The sequence below is a fragment of the Prionailurus bengalensis genome, chromosome A1, assembly GCF_016509475.1.
Source record: "Prionailurus bengalensis isolate Pbe53 chromosome A1, Fcat_Pben_1.1_paternal_pri, whole genome shotgun sequence".
In the NCBI taxonomy this organism is placed as follows: domain Eukaryota; kingdom Metazoa; phylum Chordata; class Mammalia; order Carnivora; family Felidae; genus Prionailurus; species Prionailurus bengalensis.
Genome location: NC_057343.1, coordinates 174,137,933 through 174,163,106, shown reverse-complemented (window position 1 = coordinate 174,163,106; position 25,174 = coordinate 174,137,933). Strand labels below are relative to the sequence as shown.

General features: G+C 37.5%; 1 protein-coding gene across 8 annotated transcripts in view; it reads left to right on the top strand.

Moving 5' to 3' along the window:
- The window catches only part of NSD1 (nuclear receptor binding SET domain protein 1), a 144,129-nt gene that overhangs the window by 109,453 nt on the left and 9,502 nt on the right, over window positions 1-25,174 (top strand). For all 8 annotated transcript variants that reach the window (XM_043592795.1, XM_043593097.1, XM_043593152.1 and 5 more), the window contains 9 exons: window positions 280-480; window positions 1,795-1,974; window positions 7,118-7,274; window positions 8,737-8,942; window positions 13,389-13,501; window positions 18,440-18,709; window positions 20,049-20,165; window positions 21,439-21,580; window positions 24,634-24,740. In XM_043592795.1, the coding sequence (XP_043448730.1) occupies window positions 280-480; window positions 1,795-1,974; window positions 7,118-7,274; window positions 8,737-8,942; window positions 13,389-13,501; window positions 18,440-18,709; window positions 20,049-20,165; window positions 21,439-21,580; window positions 24,634-24,740 (1,493 nt within the window). The remainder of the gene's footprint in view (window positions 1-279; window positions 481-1,794; window positions 1,975-7,117; window positions 7,275-8,736; window positions 8,943-13,388; window positions 13,502-18,439; window positions 18,710-20,048; window positions 20,166-21,438; window positions 21,581-24,633; window positions 24,741-25,174) is intronic.

Sequence of the window (25,174 nt, the reverse complement as noted above, 5' to 3'; positions counted from 1 at the left end):
TATGATGTTATTGCCAGGTATATAGTCTCAGAATTAAGTTGAATTGTAAGATACCTAGCTGGTGTTGGAGAATTGCTTGGTGGTATGGGAACTACCCTTCCCGCTCCCCCCCACCCACGCACACACATACTCACACGCATACACATACTCACACGCATACACACACCCCATATTGGAACTTAGTACAGAATTGTGTACTTACAAACTTTCATCCAATGCTTTAGCATTGGATGAACTCTTAAATTGGTGTTAATTTATTACTTTATTTCGGTTTCCCAGGAATCCATACCTGTTTTGTTTGTAAGCAGAGTGGGGAAGATGTTAAAAGGTGCCTTTTGCCCTTGTGTGGAAAGTTTTACCATGAAGAGTGTGTCCAGAAGTATCCACCCACTGTTATGCAGAACAAGGGCTTCCGGTGCTCCCTCCACATCTGTATAACCTGCCATGCTGCTAATCCAGCCAGTGTTTCTGCATCTAAAGGTATGAGTTTCTCACATGGACCAGTCTAATTGTAGAACCTCGCTTTCATTGGCAGTGTGTATTTCCAGGTGCTAACTGGCATCTCTTCGTGGCCTCTCTAGCTTTTGTCAAGAGTGTCAGCATTTTATGTGAGAGAGAGGAGAATAATGGACTAGTCTAGCAGTTCCCACATTGTATTCTGTGGAGCCCTAATGTTATGTGGTGGTTTGAAATATTTCGATTTCTTAGTTTGAGAAAATATTGTGCTACATGCCTTTCTCCCCCTACTCCATTAGACCAAAGTGTATTATTCGTTTCCTATGGACCCTTTATATCTATGGTTGTCAGATGTGATATCATTCAGACATGAATTTAGGGTAGAATTGAGGTTTTTGTTTTGTGTTGGTTTATTTTTTTTTAAATGGAAACTTCTATCCTAAAACCTCTTTCCTGCATTATAGTTAGATTGAGAGCTAAAGTTTCCAAAACTGCCTATAGTTCCAGGTAAATTCAAGTTTTTAGGTCTGTTCTCATTGGGAAAACAATCATTTATTTCTGTTCAATAATAGTAGGGTCTGTTACTAATTTTCCCAAGCCAAATATTGTGTCTCTACTATTAAATGCTTGTGTGCCCACAGAGCCCTCATTTCTCCCATAGGGGATTGAGGAGGAAAAACGTAGCAGTGTTTTGCCTTTGCTTTTAATTAGACTGGCAGTACCTTTTGTAATATGATTCCTTGGACTTACAGATCTCCTCACTCTTAAGTACAGTAATTTAACTTGCTTGATCAAAATTACAGCTTAACCATCAGTTTACCTTCCCATTTTTAGTTGCTATTGTAGATTACATTTAAATGATTTGCTAATGGTTTCTATTTGGTGTGATACATGTTAGAGGACATATTTTATCTGGAAGGGGTTCATTCACCTTAAAGTTCCGGCTTTAAGAATCACATAGTACCAAGCAATATTATTTATTAGTCTTTCTCTCTCCCAGCTGGCCTTCTTTCTGATTGTGCACATCCCTTCTATTTAGTTTGAGGCTGATTCCAGGTTTCCTAGGAGTCTAGGCAATGGATTATATAGGGTTTTTCTTGGTGAGGCAGGCTCACTTAATAGTCGTGAGATCTGACTCTTTGTGGCAACTTATCACATAGCTCCCATCTGAGCTTTTCATAGTGAATTATGTGTTTTATCATCCCTTGTCCTAGTAGTGTTTCCTTCTATTAGTGACATTTTCTCAGTGCTGACAAAGATTTCAGTAACTCGTGTTGTTTTATATTTAATCTCTTTGTTTTTTGTCTGCTACTCTGGTTTTCCTGCTTGTCATTTTAGGTCGTCTGATGCGCTGTGTCCGCTGCCCTGTGGCATACCATGCCAATGACTTTTGCCTGGCTGCTGGGTCCAAGATCCTTGCATCTAATAGTATCATCTGCCCTAATCACTTTACACCTCGGCGGGGCTGCCGAAATCATGAGCATGTTAACGTTAGCTGGTGTTTTGTATGCTCAGAAGGTAAGACATGACTGCTTAATGTATGAATAGTCTAAAAAGAGGTTAATACAATATTTTAAGTGCAACAAAAATCATTTTCTTCACATTGTTAGTAGAGAAAATATTGGGATGTAATGTCTTGAACTTAGGATAACATAGCAGAACTTTTAAACTTGTTTCTTTTTCCCTGATAAGGGAGAGGTTTTATTTTGTTATTTTGAATAATGACCTTATTTTCATTAAAATGATAAATGAAACAAAGAGAAAGATAAGGCAAAGGAAATAGAATCACCCTTGGAAAATGGGGGAATGTGATCAAACAGTACAAACTTCCAGTTAGAAGATTGGTAAGTTTGTGGACTTAATGTACACCACAGTAACTATAGTGACTAATACTGTATTGCATATTTGCAAGTTGCTAAAGAGAGTAGGTCTTAAAAGTTCTCACTACCACCAAAAAGAAAAAATTATAATTATGTGAGATGTTTGATGTGTTCCCTAACCTTAGTTGGGCAATCATTTCACAGTATATACATCTAGTCATTATGTTGTACACTTTATACACAATGTTATATGTTAAATAAACTGGAGGTAAGGAATAATAATTAATAAATAAATAATCCCAAATCGTCCCAAGTTCCACCATCAGAAAAAATCATTACTTAATTTTAAGTGATACTACATAAGACATTTGTGCATATAAGCAGATAGCAGGGGTATATATCTAGATAGAAATAGTTCTAGAAGATGGTATTATATTGTACAATTGTGTTTCTTTTTTGTTAAATCGTTTATTCATGAATATAAAAGGAAAGTGAAGGAATTTATGAACATCTATTAAGTATTTCTTAACTGTTAGAGGTATTCCTAAAAGTTCTTCCAAAGTGGAAGAAAAATAAATTTTATATCTTTATATTTTTTTTCTTCAACTTAAAACATACTTCTTTGATAGAATTAGTGTTAAGCTTCTACATTTTCTTTCAATTCCTCACAGCCTGATTTTTGCTAGTTATTGTAAGTGGATGGTTTAGTAATCATCACTACTCTATTTACTGTGGTGCTTATAATTCTGATTTCCTTATTTTAATTTTTCTCTTGGTTGACTAAACTTCTAGGAAGCACCCAGAGGTGCTTATTTCTCTGCTTGAGGCTATCCATCATTTGCTTCTATACTAGAAGCATGTGTTGGGTTGCTATAAAACAGGATATGTGTTCTTTTTCTAAGACTGTTGTGGACATTGCTTCACTGTTTTTTCTGTTGATGGTGACACCAGTTCTCATGTAGTTTCTTCATTACTTTTCAAATTGACTAAATTTTATTGATTAGTAATTTAGGGGGAACAATTTCTCTCACTTTTCTGTTTTTTTAATACTTATTGGCTATGCAATTTCATGAAAACTTGGCTGGTTATGAACATTCTGGGGACTCATTTAAAAAGTCAGTATGTCTAATTGAATGAACATCCCTCTTGAGAAATTTGGATATATACTAAATAGTGCTAAAGTCATAGAAGAAGGTTTTTCAACTGCTTTATATGATTGAAGTGGTCAATTTGGACTTTTTGTGCTCTTAGAAGATTCATGTAACATGACAATTTAAGGAAAAGATACACTTAGAGGACATGGTTTGTATCCTCAAACCATTCTATGCTGCTAATATAGAATAAACAAAAAGCACGTTAAGTGCAGTTACAGATAAAGAGGGAAGCCTTTGGGGTAGAGATGTTTCAATTCACAAAGAGGACATTCTTTTTGTTCTTCTAATACCTGCTCCTTATAAACACTGTCTTGTGAACACTGCTGCCTATTTATTATACCACTCTTCTTTTGTTTAGAAGAAAGTTAAAGACAAGAGTTTGGTATTTAATAGCTTTTAAATATAACATTCTGGGGGCACCCAGGTGGCTCAGTCAGTTAAGCATTCGACTCTTGATGTCAGCTCACACCACGATCTCACAGTTCGTGGGATGGAGCCCCACATCGGGCTCTACACTGAAAGCGTGGAGCTTGCTTGGGATTCCCTCCCTCCCTCCCTCCCTCCCTCTCTCTCTCTCTCTCCCTCCCTCCCTCCCTCCCTCCCTCCTTCTCCCTCTCTCTCCCTCCCTCCCCCCCCCCCGCCCCTCTCCCACTTGCTAAGTCTCTCTCAAAATAAATAATCTTTAAATACAACATTCTGTAATTCTACTCTTAGAATAAAAACAGGTGTCTGGGAGGCTGAAGTGTAGGCTCCAAAAGTTTTCCACATTTCTTGGAGATGGGACGATGAAACAGTTTCAACATTAGACCATTTCTAACTCCAGAGTGGGATGAAATGAATAAAAGCGAGAGTGCCCATGTGATAGCATTCCTAACATGGAGCATCCTAACTGAAAAGCTACTGAATCCATTAATGGATGGATATACATAATGGTAACTGAGTTTCCGAGAAAACTTAGTAGCTGCAACAGTAGCAGCTTTCAAAGTGTAGGCCCTTTCAGAGGCTTCCATGAAATCATAACTCTTTTCATAATAATAATAGTAAGATACTACTTGCCGTTTATAATTTGTTGACATTTACACTGATGGTTCAAAACTAGTGGTGGGTAAAACTGCTGCACCTAATAGAAATCAAGGCAGTGGCTCTAAACCATATAAGTAGAAGCAGTCCCTTGTGTTCTGTGTCACCACACACTCTCAGTTTTTTTAAAAAAAGTTTCACACAAGACTATTCTTATATAATAATCATTAATTTTATTGAATATCAATCCTCAGGTGAACATTGTTTTTAATATTCTGTATTATAAAATGGGAAGTGCATATAAAGTGGTTCTTTTGTATACTGATGGTTATCTTAAGTTAAAGCACTCATGCAATTGAGTTGCAGTCTGAACTAGCTGCCTTGTTCATGGAATGCCAGTTTTAGTTGTAAGAATTACTGTGACAAACCATGGCTCTTCACACTTGAATATTCGTCAGACATTTTCTTGAAAATGGATAAAAGTGAGCCTGTTTTCAAGGAAAACACACAGACAGAAGTCGTTGCCAGTGATAAAACTTGAGCTCTTAAGTGAAAATTAGAATTTGGAAAACTGGTAACTATCACCCTGAAGCTTAACAGCTTTTTAGTATTGTGAAACCCTCATGATATGAATAACTGATATTATAATAGTATATAATGAAATAGATCAACATTTGGAAGATCTACCTAATTCAGCAAACTAGTATTTTCCATATGACCAATGTGCAATGTGCACATTAAAAAGTTAAAAACCATGCATATATAAAAGATCCATTCAAAGTGCAAGACAGATCAATGAATTTTAATGTAGTAGTACTAAAAGTTGAAATTATTTCAGATTTGACATTGCAACTAAAGTCTACCCTGTGGAGTTTTAGTGTATAGATAGTATCAAAGAAGGAATTTGTATAGGTCTTGAACAAGTTACTAAAATAGTCCTTTTTTATAAGTATTTATCTGAGAAAGAACAGATTTTCTTCATGTGCCTCAACCAAACAGCGTATTGCAATGAATTCAGTTTAAAATATTTGTAAAAATGTGAAACACTGAGCCCCATTAACATATATTATGGAAAATAGTTATTTTTTTACAAAATTTATATTAATAGAATTTGATATTTTTAAATGAATTAGTAAATATTTAAAAATTTTCTTAATTTTGATTTCTGTTTAGTAAATATACATATTTTTAGCTTACATGAACAAAATTTATTTTGGGATCTCCAAGAATATAAAGTTGTCGTGAGGCCAGAAAGCCTGAGACCTGCTAGACACGAACATATATTTTGCTAGGGCTTTACCCTCACTAACTCTTCAGGACAAGACTTGGAGTTATATGTTTGAGTCTAGCATGTTTGAAGCATCCTCATTTGTGGCCTTAAGGTATTTATTATATTCCCTAAATATGATTCCTCTTTACCTAAAATTCTTTACAGTCTGTAACCATGAGGATTTCAGCTTCAGACATATAAATTGAATCACTTTAAGTGAAAATCTTTAGGAAGTGAAAATTCCTTGTCATTGCAATATATGTAATTATCCTGGTGTCTGAAAACCTCAATGGAGAAAGAACATACCTTTAACTGAATTTTAGGGCAACAAATCACTTTAGTACCTGTGATTTTTTGTCAACTGTGAAAATCATAGTATTTCATTTGTTGTAGATATCTTAAAGTATTTTGCAGTCATTGCTACTGCTAGATCTTATTTTTGCATTACAAAGAAACATATAATTTCTTGTTCTAACATTTTGATAATTATATCTTAATGTAACATTGTCTTTCCAATCTATATGTTAGGTTTATGCATTTATAAATGTTACTCTGAAAAGAGCCCATAGGTGTCAGAGTACCAAACATAAAAATGATTAAAGAGTAATTTCAAAAGAGGGAAGGAACTGACCATATGGAGACTGTGTATGTGTCAGACACTACTGGGCCATTTTTTCACTTATCTAGTCTTCAAATAGATGTGATTGTGGAAAACATCACTGAGGAAATGATACCTTAGCAAGAAAAGTGAATTCCCTATGGTCATATGATCTTGGTGCTCAAAATTGACATCACTTAAAATTTGTGCTCTTCATACTCTGGTCATTGTGTGTCCCTGGTATCCTTTTTATTTGGTGTGTCTCTGGTGTGTGAAGAGAAAGAAATAAATATGTGTGCATGTATATATTTTTAGAAGTTGATTTTTTTTTAACTTTTTTTTAAATGTTTATTTTTGAGAAAGAGAGACAGAGCATGAGCAAGGGAGGGGTAGAGAGAGAGGGAGACACATAATCCGAAGCAGGCTCCAGGCTGTCAGCACAGAGCCCAACATGGGTCTCAAAGTCGTGAACCGTGAGATCATGACCTGAGCCAAAGTCGGCTGCTCAACCGACTGAGCCACCCGGGCACCCTAGAGGTTGATTTCTGACCTCATTGCCCTAACCTCATTTTGCCAGTAAGATCTCATATTTATTTGTTGTGAATCTAACAAACCCCCAAGGTTGTGGTTCACAGGAATATTGGAGAGGGAATAAATGCTCTTGTAGAAAATCCTTTCTGGATAAATTACTAAGTCCTTAGCTGAGAGATAAATAATTGGTTAGGAGCAAAAGCTATTTCATCTGGGTCATGATATGTGGCCTTGTGATTCTGAGTGCCAGATTTTTTGATTCCCACAGGAGGCAGCCTTCTGTGCTGTGATTCTTGCCCTGCTGCTTTTCATCGTGAATGCCTGAACATTGATATCCCTGAAGGAAACTGGTATTGCAATGATTGTAAGGCAGGCAAAAAGCCCCATTACAGGGAAATTGTCTGGGTAAAAGTTGGACGATACAGGTGAGTGAGCGTGAAGGAGACTGACACTCTTTTCTTTTACCATCCTCTGTTTCTTGGGATCTTAAATACAGTGTTTAGCATTTTTTTTCTTTAATTAAAAAAAAAATTTTTCTGATTAAGCAAGTGCACCCCCCCCCATTAATTTTTTCATTATAAAAGAAAAAAACTCATTTTCTGTTTTGTGATTATAGGAATAATACATATTCTCTGGAAAATTCATGAATGAAAACAAACCCATAACAAGGAAGATACATTGCTAATATTTTAGCATATTTACTTGAAGACACACCAATGCATGTTCCCTCAAAATAATTAGCCTTATGGTTTATACCCAGTTTTGTGTCTTTTCTTTTTTTTAGTTATTTTTGTTGATCATGGAATGTACAGAAGAATATCATAACACGCATGATTTAAGAAAATCAGAAATTTACCTTTCTGATACATACATACATAAGTACATACCTATGTATGTTCCTCCCATTTAAAGAAATAGCATATTGCTGGTACTTGAGGCTCCCTCCATGACCTTTTCTGAATATACTGTTGCCCCACTCCTAGCAGTAACGACTATACAACATTTTGTGTTTTTTATTCCTTTGCATTACTGTATGTTTACACATGTATAATGTTTTGTTTTGCATGTTTTAGACCTTTATGTAAAGGAATTGATGCTATATTTTCCTGCTACTTGCTTTTTTTCATTCACTATTATGCTCCTGAGATTTATAGTGGTTAGTGTAGTGCTCTAGTTCATACTTTGCCATTCTCCATTTCTTTTTCATATAGACTTCCGATATAGTATAGTTAATTTACCCATTTTCCTGTTTGGAGCAGTTTGTCAGTGTTCCTTAGTGTACATGCACAGGAGTTTTTCTTGGATAGGGGTTTCCACCTTAAATAACTAATGCCAAATTGTCTTCCTAAAGTGGACATGTAAAGTATTAATTTACATGTATTTTATTTTATTTTATTTTATTTTTTTATTTTAGGGGGCATTTCTTGGTGCCATTTTTCTATATGCCTAACAGTTTTTTAAAAGCCAAATTGTATTTCATTGTATCATGTGCCATAGTTACCTTATCATTCATTCCCTTATTGTTGAACATTTAGATTGCTGTCCAGGTTTTCATTCTTAAAAGATAATTCTTCAGTGAACATTATAGTCAAAAGCTTTGTTCATATCTATGTGATAATTATTATTTTGTTAAATTATTGTTTCCTTTTATAGATTATTTAAACTAGAATAACTGAATCTAACTTTATATGTGAGTATATCTATGAAGGTGGGCGTTTTCAGCACATACTACTTGTTTGTTCTCTAGTTAGATTGTAAAAATGGCTAGGTTGGACTTTAATGTGGATAGACCTTGTTACTCCTTATTCCTGTCCTAAAAAGTAGCTTGTTTCCCTAATTATTCTGTAGCCTTCTAAAGGTTTCCTTGCTTGTTTTCACCTTTCGCAGGTGGTGGCCAGCTGAGATCTGCCATCCTCGAGCTGTACCTTCCAATATTGATAAGATGAGACATGATGTTGGCGAGTTCCCTGTGTTATTCTTTGGGTCTAATGACTATCTGTGGACACACCAGGCTCGAGTCTTTCCCTATATGGAGGGTGATGTGAGCAGCAAGGATAAGATGGGCAAAGGAGTGGATGGGACATATAAAAAAGGTAACTTCATCCTTTTTGTTTCTCAGGCCAGCACAGATCTCTGTTACCCAGGTATTTGCTCTGTTATGTGTTAGAATTCACATATATTCCATTAGCTGCTGTGTTCTGATCTCTGGGGCATTATGTAGCTACAGCTATAGGATTTTACAGGGAACTTGATCGACATAGCTCATTATTTTTAGCCTAACCTTTAGGTAACTAGAATTTCCTTGAGGGAGGTTTTTTTTTTGGTTTATTTATTTACTTTTGAGAAAGAAAGAGAGATAGAGAAAGCCTGAGTGAGGGAGGGGCGGGGAGAATTCCAGGTAGGCTCTGTGCTGTTAGCCCACAGTGTGGGCCTTGATCCCACGAACCTTGAGATCTTGACCTGAGCTGAAATCAAGAGTGAGACGCTTTTTTTTTTTTTTAATTTTTTTTTTCAACGTTTTTTATTTATTTTTGGGACAGAGCGAGACAGAGCATGAACGGGGGAGGGGCAGAGAGAGAGGGAGACACAGAATCGGAAACAGGCTCCAGACTCCGAGCCATCAGCCCAGAGCCCGACGCGGGGCTCGAACCCACGGACCGCGAGATCGTGACCTGGCTGAAGTCGGACGCTTAACCGACTGTGCCACCCAGGCGCCCCAAGAGTGAGATGCTTTAACCAACTGAGCCACCCAGGTGCCCCTTGAGGGAAGTGTTTTATCAGTTCTGTTTTCTCAGCATCTTATCAAGTACTGGAACTTTGGAACTATTTTATAGCATAAACAGTATAGTTTGCTAGACAAGAGTCAGAATCTCTAGTAGAGTTGTTTGTTCCACAAGGTTTTGTTTTGTTTTGTTTTGTTTTGTTTTGTTTTGTTTTGTTTTGTTGGGAAGAAATAAAATTCACCAGAAGTTAATAAAGGAAAATATTGAAAATGAAAGCATTAATGTTCTGAATCAAAAGAGATTTTTTTTAAGCTGGCCTGGTAGTGAAGGAATGGGGACATTTGGGGCTAGGAGGGGTTGAATCAACTATGAGCCTCAGTTTTCTCTTACTGTATAATGAGTAAAGGTTGCTTTGAGAATTCAGTGAGATAATAAAAACATCAACCACAGAGCACATAGTTGAGTTGGTATGCCATCAACAATAATTACTTTCTTCCTTTAGCTGTCCTTTGAAAGACAGTATAAGTATCTCTTATTTCTTAATTTATTTGGATATTGACATAAGATTTTATCTGCATGGTGAGGTGGAGATTCTAAACAAGTGAAACTTTCGGGGCACCTGGGTGGCTCAGTCGGTGGAGCCTCCGACTTTGGCTCAGGTCATGATCTCGCAGTTCATGAGTTCAAGCCTCACATTGGGCTCACTGCTGTCAGCTCGTAGCCCACTTTTAACCCTTGGTCCCCCTCTGTGCTCCTCCCCAACTTGTGCTGTCTCAAAAATAAACATTTAAGGGTTATCTGGGTGGCTCAGTCTGTTAAGTTTCTGACTCTTGGTTGCAGCTTAGGTCATGATCTCACAGTTGGTGAATTTGAGCTCCAAGTTGGGCTCTGTGCTGACAGAGTTTTCTCTTTCCCTCTCTCTGTGCCTCTCCCCAGCTTGGGCTCGCTCGCTCGCTCTCTCTCTCTCTCTCTCTCTCTCTCTCCCCCAAAATAAATAAATAAACTTTAAGTTAAAAAAAATAAACATTAAAAAATAGTGCAACTTTTTCATTAGATGAAGATTCTTTATAAGATTGTAAGCAGGTAAAATTTTCTTGATGAGGAATGAGAATGATGTCCATAGGGAACAAGTTTCACAAAGGTTCCATTTGCCTCATGTCATTTCATTGGGTCCTCACTTATCTGTTGACCATGTCGTTTCTGTGCAAATATGGGCTGTTACTATTAATACTATAGGAGCTTGGCTCTTGAGTCTTGTAATCTTGGATGGTCGGGGACCAGTTTAGCAACATCTTTGTCTGCATAGAGCTGGCCACCACAGAGGCTGGGGGAGAAGGTCGAGTTGTAGGGAGTACCACAAGTCTGAGCCCACTAAAGCTCTGGGATTCTGCTCTTTCTATGCCTCTACCCTGGGCTGGCTGGGTACCTCTGCCTTCAAAGAATACATGTTTTTATGGGCAAATTCGAGATCTAAGCAGTCAAAATGCCATTCTTTGAGTGTTGTGGCAAAAATGTGCATGGTGTGCTATGGGAACAGACCAAGAGGAAGCATAACTGTGCTGGGGATCAAAGTTAGAAGTCCTGGATGGTTTTTTTCCAAGTGACTTTGAAGAGTGAACCATAGGGGCGCCTGGGTGGCGCAGTCGGTTAAGCGTCCGACTTCAGCCAGGTCAAGATCTCGCGGTCCGTGAGTTCGAGCCCCGCGTCGGGCTCTGGGCTGATGGCTCAGAGCCTGGAGCCTGTTTCCGATTCTGTGTCTCCCTCTCTCTCTCTGCTCCTCCCCCGTTCATGCTCTGTCTCTCTCTGTCCCCAAAATAAATAAACGTTGAAAAAAAAAATTAAAAAAAAAAGAGTGAACCATAATAATAGTTCTCATTTATTGTTTTCCAGACCCTGTTCAGGTTTTTTCTGCTTTAAGTCCTTGTAATACCCCCTGTAAGTTAGATGTTATTATCCTTATTTTATAGATGAGGAAACTAAGGATCATAAAAGTAAAAATTACTTACCCAAGGTTCCAGTGCCAATAAGTGATAGAGGAAGGTTTCAAACTCTAGCAATTGGACTCCAGAATCCAAACTCTTAAGCCCTACTCTGCCTGCAAAGAAGTTAACAAATGGGGGACACCTGGGTGGCTCAGTTGGTTAAGTGTCCCAACTTCAGCTTTGGTCATGATCTCACGGTTTGTGAGTTTGAGTCCTGCATCAAATTTTCAGTGTGGAGCCTGCTCAGGATTCTGTCTCCCTCTCTCTCTGCCCCTCCCCCCAGGCATGCTCTTTCTTCCCCTCCCTCCCTACCCCCTCCCCACCTCTAAAAATAAACTTTAGGGACACCTGGGTGGCTCAGTCAGTTAAGCATCTGACTCTTGATTTCAGCTCAGGTCATGATCTCAAGGTTCATGAGTTTGAGCCCCACGTCGGGTTCAGTGCTGATAGCACAAAGCCTGCTTGGGATTCTCTGTCTCCATCTCTCTCTGCTCTTCCCCAGAACACTTGCTCTGTCTCAAAAATAAACAAACATTTAAACTTAAAAAAAAAAAAAATTAACAATGAAAATGTTAACAAGACAGCATATGTGAAAGTATACATTAAATCTTTAACAAACTGAGTTAGTGACCTCTATGCAGTACAGTTGAAGATGGGGTTGGGGAACACAGGGCTGTTTGCCAGAAAAGGTAGGTAAGTTACATGGTCAGAGCAGACTTTTTAGAAACTTTTGTCTAAGTTAAACTTGAGGACCATAAACATGAGAGGCTATAGCCAGAATGTCAGTGAGATGGCTGTTTCAGTACTTCTGAACAGAGATGATAAGACTGTCACAGTGAAGTGACTCTGGGGTGGAGAGGATGATGAGTATTTGGATAGACATTAAGTAGACAGACTAGGCAGGACATGGTGAATAATAGCATGAAGAAAGGAGTGATTATAACAATAAGAGGATTCAGGGCAACATGAATTCTGTTAGATGGTGACAGGGAAATGGAGAAAAAGGGGTGGATCAAAGGGGATATTTTCTTTAAATAGCTAACAATATGGGGAAAGCTGCAGAGAGGAAGGAGGGGAAAGAATTGGAATTCTTTTCAGAATTTTTAACCTGGTTCAGGAATAATGAATTCTAAAAAAGGAGAATGAATTAAAAATTAGTTTTACATGGAAAAATAAAGAATCTTAAGATTTTGTTGGACTTCTAAGATATTACACTCTTTCAAGCATATGAAAGTATAGTACTTGAATACAACTCAGCTATGAAGATCTGTTATTGTATCTTTATAGCTAATAGTTGATATTTAGAGAATGAGCCTTAGGAGAGGAATAGGACAGGTACTCTAGAAAATTGGGTAAGAAGGAGAGGAAAACTTTAATTTTGAATTTCTTCCAAAGGAATGTAGCATGTTATTTGGCACTAAAGAGACGGAGTGTTTCTGGAGGCAAGAGGTTCAGAACAGAGGCAAGAATTTGGCTTAATGAAGGGCAGTGACTTTGCTGAACAGATGCAGTCTCGTTGTTAAGAGATGTTATTTGTGGGCTTTTCAAATCATTTGGCTGGATTTGTTTTTGTTTTAAATTTTCCTCTGAAGGTGGTAGCCTGCATTGTGCCATTTAATGGTGGATTATGTTTTGTATTAATTGTAAATCTGAATACCCTGGGAACTATAAATTAACTTGAAAATAGCAGTCATATATACTTCTTAATTTTCCATATAATGCTGGTTGAGTTTTGTGTAAAAGACGTGGATTTTCTCCAACTTTAAAGGGGAAAAAAAGGCAAAATGAACAAGTCCACCTAAGATTAAGTGACTTGTGCTGTGTGTTTTCTTAGCTCTTCAAGAAGCTGCAGCAAGGTTTGAGGAGTTAAAGGCACAAAAAGAGCTAAGACAGCTGCAGGAAGACCGAAAGAATGACAAGAAGCCACCACCTTACAAGCATATAAAGGTGAGAGAAGACCTCAGGAGACTCTGTCTCTAGGAGAGACCCTATATAGATCTCTCTCTCTCCCTGCTGTGTTCATGAAGAGGATTGGAAGCACAAACACAGTTGCTTTTAGGTAGAGGTATGAACTTGAAAGAAGATAAAAAGTTCCAGAGCAGCATTCCTAGCACCTTGTCTACACTTTTATGTAAAATTAGTTGTGTTTTATAATTTTTTCTGTTGCTTTGGAAAGTCTTTTTATAGAAGTAGATTGGATTAGATTATGTGCACAGTCAATATCTTGCAGTTTGAAGGGGGTTCAAGAACCATGATAAAAAGTGATAAATAGTCCCGAGATAGTGTGAATAATACACAGGGTAAGTCCTCTTGGTAATGGCTGATACTAAAGATATTTTACGTGACCACTATGACTGGGTTTCCCAAGGTCAGTAAAGTTCCTGTTAGGTGTACCTAACCCTTAATGAACCTAGTAGAGTAAGAGTCCTCACTGTTTATCATCAGGGTCCTTTGGATCCTTTGTATTTTTTTAATTTTTAAGTCATTTTTATGAATAAGAGAAGTTAAAAATACAGGAATAATGTAGAACAAATTTACTAGACATTTCAACAAGTGTTTACTAAAACTTCTTTATTCTTTTTTTTTCTAAGTTTTATTTATTGAAATAGGTAATCTCTACACCTAACATGGGGCTTGAACTCATGACCCTGAGTTCAAGAGTCACACACTTAACTGAGCCAGCCAGGCACTCCTATAACCTCTTTTCAAAAAACCTTTTTAAGAAGTTAGTTGTGTTCAAACGTTAGAAGACACGAAAGAATGCTATTATTAACTTTGTTAACAAAATGAGACTGTCCAGTTTCTTGTTGTACAGTATTTATGCTGATGTCATTCCTGAACACCGTATTTCTATTTTGTCTATAGAAATTTATTATTGGGGCGCCTGGGTGGCGCAGTCGGTTAAGCGTCCGACTTCAGCCAGGTCACGATCTCGTGGTCCGGGAGTTCGAGCCCCGCGTCAGGCTCTGGGCTGATGGCTCAGAGCCTGGAGCCTGTTTCCGATTCTGTGTCTCCCTCTCTCTCTGCCCCTCCCCCGTTCATGCTCTGTCTCTCTCTGTCCCAAAAAATAAATAAACGTTGAAAAAATAAAATAAAATAAAAATGGCTAACTGGCAGATTCCATTTAAAAAAAAAAAAAGAAATTTATTATTAGTATTCCCATTGGTATTTGAGCTTCTAAAGTCTTCTAGTCTGAGGTTTCACTTAAAGATCAATTGCACCATCTTTAGAGGCTAATGTAGTCAAGTATATACCAAATATTCCATGGGACATACCTAAACTAGAAACCTATTTTTTATTTTTCAATCTGAAATTCAAATTTAATCAGGTGTCTGGGATTTTTATTTGCTCAATAAAGCAACCCTACTAAAAGCAGACTACAAAGATGTTATCTCGACTCTTTAATACATTCTGGAAAGATGATTTAGCACTTTGGGAAATGCCATACAGAAACTAAAATGTGAGTGTTGAACTCTTGCATGTATGAACTTTGGTGATTTCATTATTTTTCTGTTTTCTTGTCAGTTAAATCTTTATTGGCAGAGTTGGGAATCACTGATGAGTAACTATGAGTAATGATAAAATAGTAAAATGTTATGAAATATAGGAAATTAAGAACACTAAAATTCCATAATATAGCTTAGATTTTTAAAAGGGTTTTAATGGATGTACATGGTAGTTGCAAGATAGAATGAGGGTGGTTCCCCCCCTCCCCCTTTTAAAAAAAGGTAAATTTGGCTTTTGATCTTTGGAAGACCTCTAAGAAAGAATAAGATTAATAAAATATAAATCCTTACAAATAAAACTGATGAAAAGAGACTCAATCTAAAATTGAGTCTAAATGGACACTGGTGGTGATATACTGAGAGTTAAGTGGAGTTATTGTGCATGGAGATATAATGCATAGAGATCTAAGTGTAGTTAGGCCTCAAAAAGGGGAAAGTAATCTGGTTTCCCACAGTCATAGATGTCAGATAATAGCAAGGGAGGCATTTCTGAGTAGCACGTCAACCATATTGAGCTGTTGAGAGAGAAACTTCTTGTGAGTGATCTAAATCACAGAATTTAGAAGCCAACTTCTTTCCTTCATACACCGTCCCCACCTTTTTATAAACAAATATATTTCCAGGAAAAAGTTTTAGATCAAGGGTTGGCAAACTGTGGTCCATGGACCAAATGGCAAACCATTGGCAAACCAACCAACAGTCCATGGACCAAATCTGGCCTACTCTGGTTGGGAAAAATAGAAAAATGAAAAGGACATGAAAATTATATGAAATTCAAGTATCAGTATCCATAAATGAAGTTTTATTGACACTCATCCATGCTTCTTTAGAAATTGTCTTATGCTACTTTTGTGCTCCAGTGACAGAATTAAGCTACATGCACCAGAAATCTATACCCTTCAGAGACTTAAAATTTACCATCTAGCTATTTACAGGAAAAGTTTGTCAATCTCTGATCTAGAGTGAGCTAAATTTAACTGTACTTACATATTTATATTTTATTCTTACTAAACAATGTGGTTTTTTTTTGTTTTGCTTTATATTATGTTAGGCAAGAAACTTACTTGGGATTAGTAACAAATTAGATTAGATCTTCCGAATGATTGAAACATATCTTTATAGAAGAAAAGGAGTAGGATGAAAATTTTGTGGGAGGGAGGTCAGATAAGGGTACTCATCTTGAGACAGAGGTGCATGTTCAAATGCCCTTATTTGTAGGACCTGCAGTCTGAGGTGATTGAACTTAGTCCTTACCTCTATACTTTTAGAATTTGCTTTCTTGAGTTTTGTGACTTCAGTGGTAATAGTATGCCTTCAATAGTATAACTTCATGTGGTAACAATATTCCTCCATTAACAACAAGTTTACAATTTTTACCAGTATTTGAAAAATCTGGGAAGAGATCTGATAGAGTTACATCCTTCTAAGGTGCTATCGAGAACTGGTTTGAAGACATTATATTTCTGCAAAGACAGTGGAGATTTTATGATATTGTTAAACAGTAGGCAAAAACTAAAATGTTAGAAATGAAACTTTTTGGGAATTTAGCGGGTGGAAATAACTTTTGTTAATCATAGTGATTTTTAGATTGAATAGATAGGGTAATCTCAAATATTTGATGTGAAGATACTTAAAAGGGACATTCTTTTTTTTTTAATTTTTTTTCAACGTTTATTTATTTTTGGGACAGAGAGAGACAGAGCATGAACAGGGGAGGGGCAGAGAGAGAGGGAGACACAGAATCGGAAACAGGCTCCAGGCTCCGAGCCATCAGCCCAGAGCCTGACGCGGGGCTCGAACTCGCAGACCGCGAGATCGTGACCTGGCTGAAGTCGGACGCTTAACCGACTGCGCCACCCAGGCACCCCTTAAAAGGGACATTAATAGGTGCCTAGCTGACTGAATCAGTTAAGCATCTGACTCTTGATTTCAGCTCAGGTCATGATCCCAGGTCGTGGGATCAAGTCCTGCATTGGGCTCCATACTGAGCATGGAGCCTCCTTTTAAGATTCATATTCTCAATCTCTCTCTCTCTCTCTCTCTCAAATAAATAGATAAATAAATAAGATATTAAAAGGACAACTTAATTTTAATATCTACCATGTTTAAGAGGCTGTAGTAAACTCTGTACTATAACTTTTACTTGTTATTTCTTATTCTCACAACAGTGTTAACAAGTGATTTATCAAAATTTTGATAAAATTCCTGAATAGCCAATTTTTATGAAAGGGTTGAGTTTTTAAAGACTCACAGTTTGACTATTACCCATGAAATAATATCAGGTAGGGGAGACTCATTCTCATAGTACACAAATCCATCTGTATTATGAAATGTCTGTTTTTTGCCTCAAACTGTTGCTACCAGCATTTGAAAAACTAATGGCTTCAGTGTTATAGCAGCTGTTTGTTTGACCTCTGTGTTTTACCTCAGCAGATTTTCACTGTTTTTGACTACTACTAAATAAATGCATGAGTGACATTGCTATAGTCTATTAAAAAGATTTCATATTATGGTAATAAATATTAAAATATATCTTCACATAACAGGAACCTCAGTTACCCAAAGACCTTCTCATGCAAGCCATTATAATTTAAGAAATTTTTTTTTTAATGTAGCTGCTAAAGTGGTGCCACCATGTGGTAATAGCAGAAACTCAGCTTACAGTTCACTTTGGCGTACCAGCTGTTAAACTACCTTTTTTATGTGATTTTCAAAAATTTTTTGTGGGATTCATAATTTGTATATTAAGTAAGGCTTTATGTCAAACGTGCCTAAATCTTTTTTCAATTTTTTATTGTAAAATATAGATAACATAAAATTTATCAGCCTAATCCTGTTTAAACATACAGTTCAGTGATATTAAGTGCATTCATAATGTTTGCAGCCATTACCACCATATATCTCTAGTATTTTTTTTCATCTAGTAAACCTGAAACTCTACCCATTAAACATTAGCTTCCTATTCTCCCCTCCTCTCATTTCTTCAAAACCACCATTCTACTTTTTGTCTTTATGATTTTGACTACTATAAGTACCTTATATAAGTTGGAATCATACAGTATTTGTCTTTTTGTGACTGACTTATTTCATGTACAATAATGTACTTCAGGTTCATCCATATTATACCATCTGTCAGAATTTCCTTTTTAAGCTGAATAATATTCCATTATTTATACCACATTTTGTATATCCATGTGTTATCTCTCTGTGGATGTATATGGGTTCTTGCCACATTTTAGCTATTGTGAATAATGCCACGAAGTTCAAAATCCTGTAAAATGTGGCATTCAACTTCAAGGAAAAGACGTCTATCTTTTAATAGGTCCTAAACTGGCTTGTGTTGGCTTGCCTGATGTTCTATAGTATATTTCTTTTCCAGGTGAACCGTCCTATTGGCAGGGTACAGATCTTTACTGCAGACTTGTCTGAAATTCCCCGTTGCAACTGTAAAGCTACTGATGATAACCCCTGTGGGATAGACTCTGAGTGTATCAACCGCATGCTGCTCTATGAGTGCCACCCCACAGTATGTCCTGCTGGAGGACGCTGCCAAAACCAGTGCTTCACTAAGCGCCAGTATCCAGAGGTTGAAATTTTTCGCACATTACAGAGGGGCTGGGGTCTCCGGACAAAAACCGATATTAAAAAGGTAAAGAAAGTTTTTCATAATTTATGGATTTTTTTTTTCTTCTTTGCATTTGCTTAATAGGAGTAGTTATTCTTGATGAATAGGAGATGATCATTAGAGGGAAGATAACATAGTTAAGGATTAACCTTACTATTAGTCTTGCTGTGTCCTTCTAGAGTTTATAGGCTTGGGAAAGTCTCCTTTACCTCTAAAGTCCTTAGTATTAAACATGTTCACTGTGGATGAGGATGAAAAAATGAAGGGAATTCATAGAGATACTATGACCTTATTTGCTCTTTTGTGACAATCCTGGAACCTGTAGTTAAGAGAAAGGGGATAATGAACATGTGATACAAAGGTGTTAATCACCTAATAAAATCTGTTTTCGCTGGGTTTGAGTTCATGGAAAATGAAGAAGAGGATTAGGCCCTCTGTACTAAAAAGCACACTAACATCTACAATTTCAAACTTAGAAGGACCTGCAAGTTTCTGGTAGATAACATTATGTAGTCTTTGTGTAGAATAAATCTTGACATTTTAATAAAATAAACTTTATTCTAGTTATGCTTTCTGAAGAATTCTGAAGTTTGTCTCTAGAAAAGGAAGTGAATATCAGTCTGTTTCGTTATTTGCTAAGTGGTTATTATCTACTGTGTGTTGGGCATTGTGCTCCAAATGCAGTGATCAATAATAGAGACATGGTCCATGTTTTCATAAAGTTTACATTCTAAGGGGGGCAGACATTGATCAAGTAATCACCCAGTGTGGAAGCACAAAGGGTTCTGGAGGCAGTGGTAAATGGTAAAGGGCCTGAAACTAGCTTTGACTCTGAGAATATTTTAAGTTGAAAATTGAAAGACAAATAGTTGTTGGCTTAGACTAGTTGAGTGTTAAAGCATGGCAGGCAAGGTGGACAGCAAGAGTGAAAGCTAGTATGGCCACAGTGTCAGGAGGACAGTATTGTAAAATGTGGAAAGGCAGCACAGAGCATGTTCTTCGGAAAAGGATCATAGTTTAGGGAAACTGACTTTCAGGTTTGGGGGCACTTAAAGGGTTCAACTATCCATATCAGCATTATAATGGAGCCCTAGTTTACTTACTTTCATCTTGGTTGATCTTCATTGTCCAGTGTATCCCAGTCTTTCTCCTGGTAACCGTGATAGGAGTGGGGAGGTAGTTTTCATTGTCAAATAGTTGAAGCATCATATTTGTGTTTCTTGAATAATCCTTCGCTAAAGTGACTAGTTACGTGTACATGAACTTCTTTGGAGATTGTTATTTTCATTAATTTTTTAAAAAATAAGGTGTACCTGGAAACACAGTTGTGCTTTTTGCCATCAAGAGCTATTTCTTGTTCTAGGGTGAATTTGTGAATGAGTATGTGGGTGAGCTAATAGATGAAGAAGAATGCAGAGCTCGAATCCGTTATGCCCAAGAACATGATATCACTAATTTCTATATGCTTACCCTAGACAAAGTAAGTAATTTGTGTTACTTCCATTGTTATAAGATTGTGAAATTGATATTGTCCTAGTCATAGTGTTTGTAGGCATGGATTCACCACCCAAAATAGTGTCTTTCCCTTAAATTTATGGGGATTGCTTGGTCAAGGTTCTGGAGTAGCTCAGTTTGCCCATTTCTTGGTATACATTCATTGCCAGAGGCAACAAAGCTATTTGCTTGCTTTTTGAACTGTTTAATTTGGATATTATGTCTTTTAGTTTTTCCTATAGGATTAAAACTTGAAGCCAACAAAGTAATCATTCTTTTACCCTTTTGCTTTACAGATTGAGAAACTGATTTGTTAATATTTAGTACATTAAGAAGGTCTTAAAAATTGATTTTAGAATTCAGCTTCTGAACCCAACTCATCTTTCTAATTATAGGAATTTGCTGATGAGTTTCATTTCATCGGTGCCTAGAATTCTATTTGGGACTCATTCCTGATTCTAGCATCTTAGTGTGTTTATTTTCTGTGTATCAGATTCTTCCTTGTATCTGAATATTAGGGTCTGCCAGCTCCCCACCCCCACCTCTTCCACTGGCTGTTACAACAGATTTCTTTCCTGGTGTGAAACTTTGTGAACATTTATCAAGTTGAACCCTTTGGTTTATGAGATCATCACCTCCAGATATTCACATCTTAGTTTGGGATGGGGTCACATTATCAGTATTAAAATCTGCTTAGGTGATTTTTTTTTTTTTTAATTTTTTTAACTTTTATTTATTTTTGAGAGAGAGAGTGCAAGTAGGGGAGGGGCAGAAAGAGAGGGAGACACAGAATCTGAAGCAGGCTCCAGGTTCTGAGCTGTCAGCACAGAGCCTGACATGGGGCTCAAACCCACGAACTGTGAGATCATGACCTGAGCTGAAGCCAGACGCTTAACCAACTGAGCCACCCAGGTGCCCCCTACTTAGGTGATGTCTAATGTGTAGCCAGGGTTCAGGACTACCTAATTGAGAGGATGGGACAAGCTGCTGCTTCTAAGACAGTGATCCTAAACTTCAGCATGTATCATAATCATCTAGTAGCTTGTTATAACACAGATTGCTGGGCCCCACCTAAAAGTTTCTGCTTTAGTATATCTGAGGTGCAGCCCAAGAATTTGCATTTCTAGCAAGTAACAGATGTGGATTAGTGACTACATTTTGAGAACCACTCCTGGGAGAGTCAGATTTGACAAATAGGAATTCTAGCTTATTAAAATACACAGGAAGTGTCTAATGAGCAGCATCTTTTGGAATTCTAGGACCGAATCATTGACGCTGGTCCCAAAGGAAATTATGCTCGGTTCATGAATCATTGCTGCCAGCCCAACTGTGAAACACAGAAATGGTCTGTGAATGGAGATACCCGTGTTGGTCTTTTTGCCCTGAGTGACATTAAAGCAGGTAAGAATCAATTAAGGATTCTGGAGCTAAGAAAGGAATGTCAGGTTTGAGCATCTAAAAATTCCCATATGCCCCATAATCCCAAAATGAGGTTTGCAAATTCTTGAGGATATATAAAAGACTTACAGGTACCAGGTGGTACTTGGCTTGGAGTATTTTCTTGGAGGTGGTGGTATGGTAAAATATACATAACATAAAACTTCTCATTTAACCATTTTTTTTTTTTTAATTTTTTTTTTTCAACGTTTATTTATTTTTGGGACAGAGAGAGACAGAGCATGAACGGGGGAAGGGCAGAGAGAGAGGGAGACACAGAATCGGAAACAGGCTCCAGGCTCTGAGCCATCAGCCCAGAGCCCGACGCGGGGCTCGAACTCACGGACCGCGAGATCGTGACCTGGCTGAAGTCGGACACTTAACCGACTGCGCCACCCAGGCGCCCCTCATTTAACCATTTTTTAATGTGTATAATTTTGTGGCATTAGATCCATTCATGTTGTTGTGCAACTAACACCTCCATCCATGTCTATAACCCTTTCATCTTCCCCAAGTGAAACTGTGCACCCATTAAATGCTAATGCCCATTTTCTCTCTCCTCAGCCCCTGGCACCACTGCCAGACACTGTTCCAAGCATATTATATTTAATCCTTGCAAAAATGCAAGGTATATGGTATACCTATGTTACTTGAATTCTTAAGTCTGGCACTTCTAACCACCCTGGAGAAGTGTCCTGTGTATTAATTACTCAAATGTTAGCCACATGACTTTAGTTCTTAAATCTCTCTTGACTGCTTTCAGTACATTTGTACTTGGAACTTTATAGTCTTTATCCCTGGGGGTAGATTCCTCTACCAATCTGGCACAAGTTTTTCTTCTCTTTTCTCCCATATTCACTTAGCTCAAGTAGCATGGTGTGGGAATTCACAGACCTTGTTCTTGTTCTCACTTGACTTCCAGTCTGCATGGGTGGGATGAGGGGAATGAGACAGAATGTGCTCAGTGTTATGTGGAGTGTCTATGGGAGCTGCAGCCTTGGCAGGTAGAGTCTGAACTTTTCAGCTTGCTCTCCTTATCTCATTGAGCTTCGTGGATTCTTCACATACCTCTTATACTTTCTGTCTACTACATGTATCATACTCCTTGTTTATCTTTTCTCCATCGCCCTTTGCCATCCCCTAAGTGCAGACCTCTCAAGGATTATTGTGTATTGGACTCTTTTCTAGAAACGTATGAGTCTTTCTTTTATGTGTACCGGTACCTTCTGATTTATCCTCTGTGCAGTATGTTTATATAGTGGATGGTGGGTAAGCAGCAGGTTATGTCAAGTATCCTGCTATCTTAAACTTTGTATATATATGGTTGAGCTGCTTTATAAGTGCATTAAATTAATAAAAATTCAGTTACATACTTATAAATTGTGTAATAAGAATGGAATTGTATGAATAGAGTTATCTATCATTCAGTGCGGTATTTCACAGTGGGTGTGAGAGGGGAGACATAACCCTGCTGTTATCTGGGTCAGTCTCAGTTCCTGTAAGCTCCTTACATTGTGAACCTCACCAGGCCATGAGTGATTCGAACCATTTGGACCCCTAAATGTAAGGCAACTGCTTTATAATTTGCTTAGCCAAATAAGCAAATAATGATCTATATTAATTCAATATTAGATGAAAAACTGTATGTATTGGTTAGTCTCACTGATGGAAGATAGGTCAGTCTGCAGTGGGAAATCCTCCTAAGATTTGATAATTTTGACCTAATGATTATCATTTTATATGTTAATGGTGAACCATTACCCCCACCCAGAAATAATCTCTTTTGCATACATATAGAGAATTATTTTGTTAGGCTTTCCCTAATGTGCTTTGAATTTGAATGTTGGTGTGTTTTCTTTGCTCTTTGCTCTGATAAAATGCACTTTTGACAGAAAGGGGACAATTTGTATCTTAAATCTGTACACCTTTGTTTTTGTTTTTTTTTTAATTGTTTTAGCTCATGTATTTATTTTGAGAGAGAGAGAGTGCCTGTGAGCCAAGGAGAGGGAGGGAGGGAGGGAGGGAGGCGCAGACTCCTCACCATCTGCATAGAGCCTGATGTGGAGCATGAATTCACGAACCATGATGTCATGATCTGAGCCAAAATGAGTCAGACCCTCAACCGACTGCGCCAACTAAGGAGCCCCTGTACATCTCTTTTTAAATTACTGCTATGTGCATTATGCCAAATTTTCTAAACAAGCTTGTGAGATTATTGTTGTTTCTTCATTTAACAAATGTACTCAGGGCTCAGATCACCCAGCTAGATTGTGGTAACAGGGATTTAAAGCCAGACCTTAGGTCTGTGGTATAGAGTTCTCTGGCATTACTCTGTATTGAGATGTCTCTCTTACTTAAGTTCTGCCAGGTTTGGCACAGAACAACAGGTGTTTTCTTCATACTTGCATTCCTAGTGCCTAGCAAATCACTGTATACAATGAGTTGTTGTTTGTTAGGTTTTGGTAATGAATTAATATATTTAGAATCTGAATGGGTTAGAAAACAAACAACTTGGGATAATTAACATCTCTGTAGTAAAAGCTATTTAAAATACTAAGTTGCTGAGCCATTTATGTTTTTCTGTTATTAAGTGTATTTGCTGATTAATAATTTTACAGGATTAGAATTTATTAATATAGTGGTGTTAGAGTTAATAAATCCCTTCCTACCCTCCCAAAGTTTTGTTCTCTAATAAGTCAGTATCCTTTATGATTAATACAGAAATAATGTAATTAGGGGTACCTGGGTTGCTCAGTCAATTAAGCATCCCAACTTCAGCTCAGGTCATGGTCTCGCAGTTTGTGCATTTCAGCCCTGCATCAGGCCATGTGCTGACAGCTTGGAGCCTGGAGCCTGCTTCAGATTCTGTGTCTCCCTCTCTCTCTGTCTCCACCCCGTGCTTGCTTGTGCGCTCGCTCGGTCTCTCTCTCAAAAATAAACAAACATTAAAAAATTTTTTTAAAGAAATAAGGTAATCAAAGCCATAGATGTTAATATATTCATGGTCTTTTATGCAGGCACTGAACTTACCTTCAACTACAACCTAGAATGTCTTGGGAATGGAAAGACTGTTTGCAAATGTGGAGCCCCAAACTGCAGTGGCTTTTTGGGTGTAAGGCCAAAGGTACCTTCCAAACGTTTCCATCGGGAATAATGGTGTGGTCCTCCCTCCCTAACCACTGGCACGGCTGACTCTTTAAGATGTCTCTTTGGAATTAAAACATTGGGGTCTGGCACTTAAATAGGCGTTCTGATGATCAGTTTGGTTATACAAGAGCTGATCTTTGGGTATTGTTGATGTGTTTTAAGCAGTCTGACTTCTAATTGGTGATACCTTTCTAGCTAAAAAAGCTGTAAAATAGGAATCCGTAAAGTAGGTTACTTTCCATGTCTTTATTGGTCTCAGCTAATCTCACTTACATTTCCTAATAAGCTTCTTACATTCTTAGTGTCTGTGTCTCCCTCTCTCTCTGTTTTAAAGCTATCAAAAAATCCAATATTGAATTTAAGATTCTAAATGTAGTATAACACCGTAGATAAACATAGGACCCTTAATCT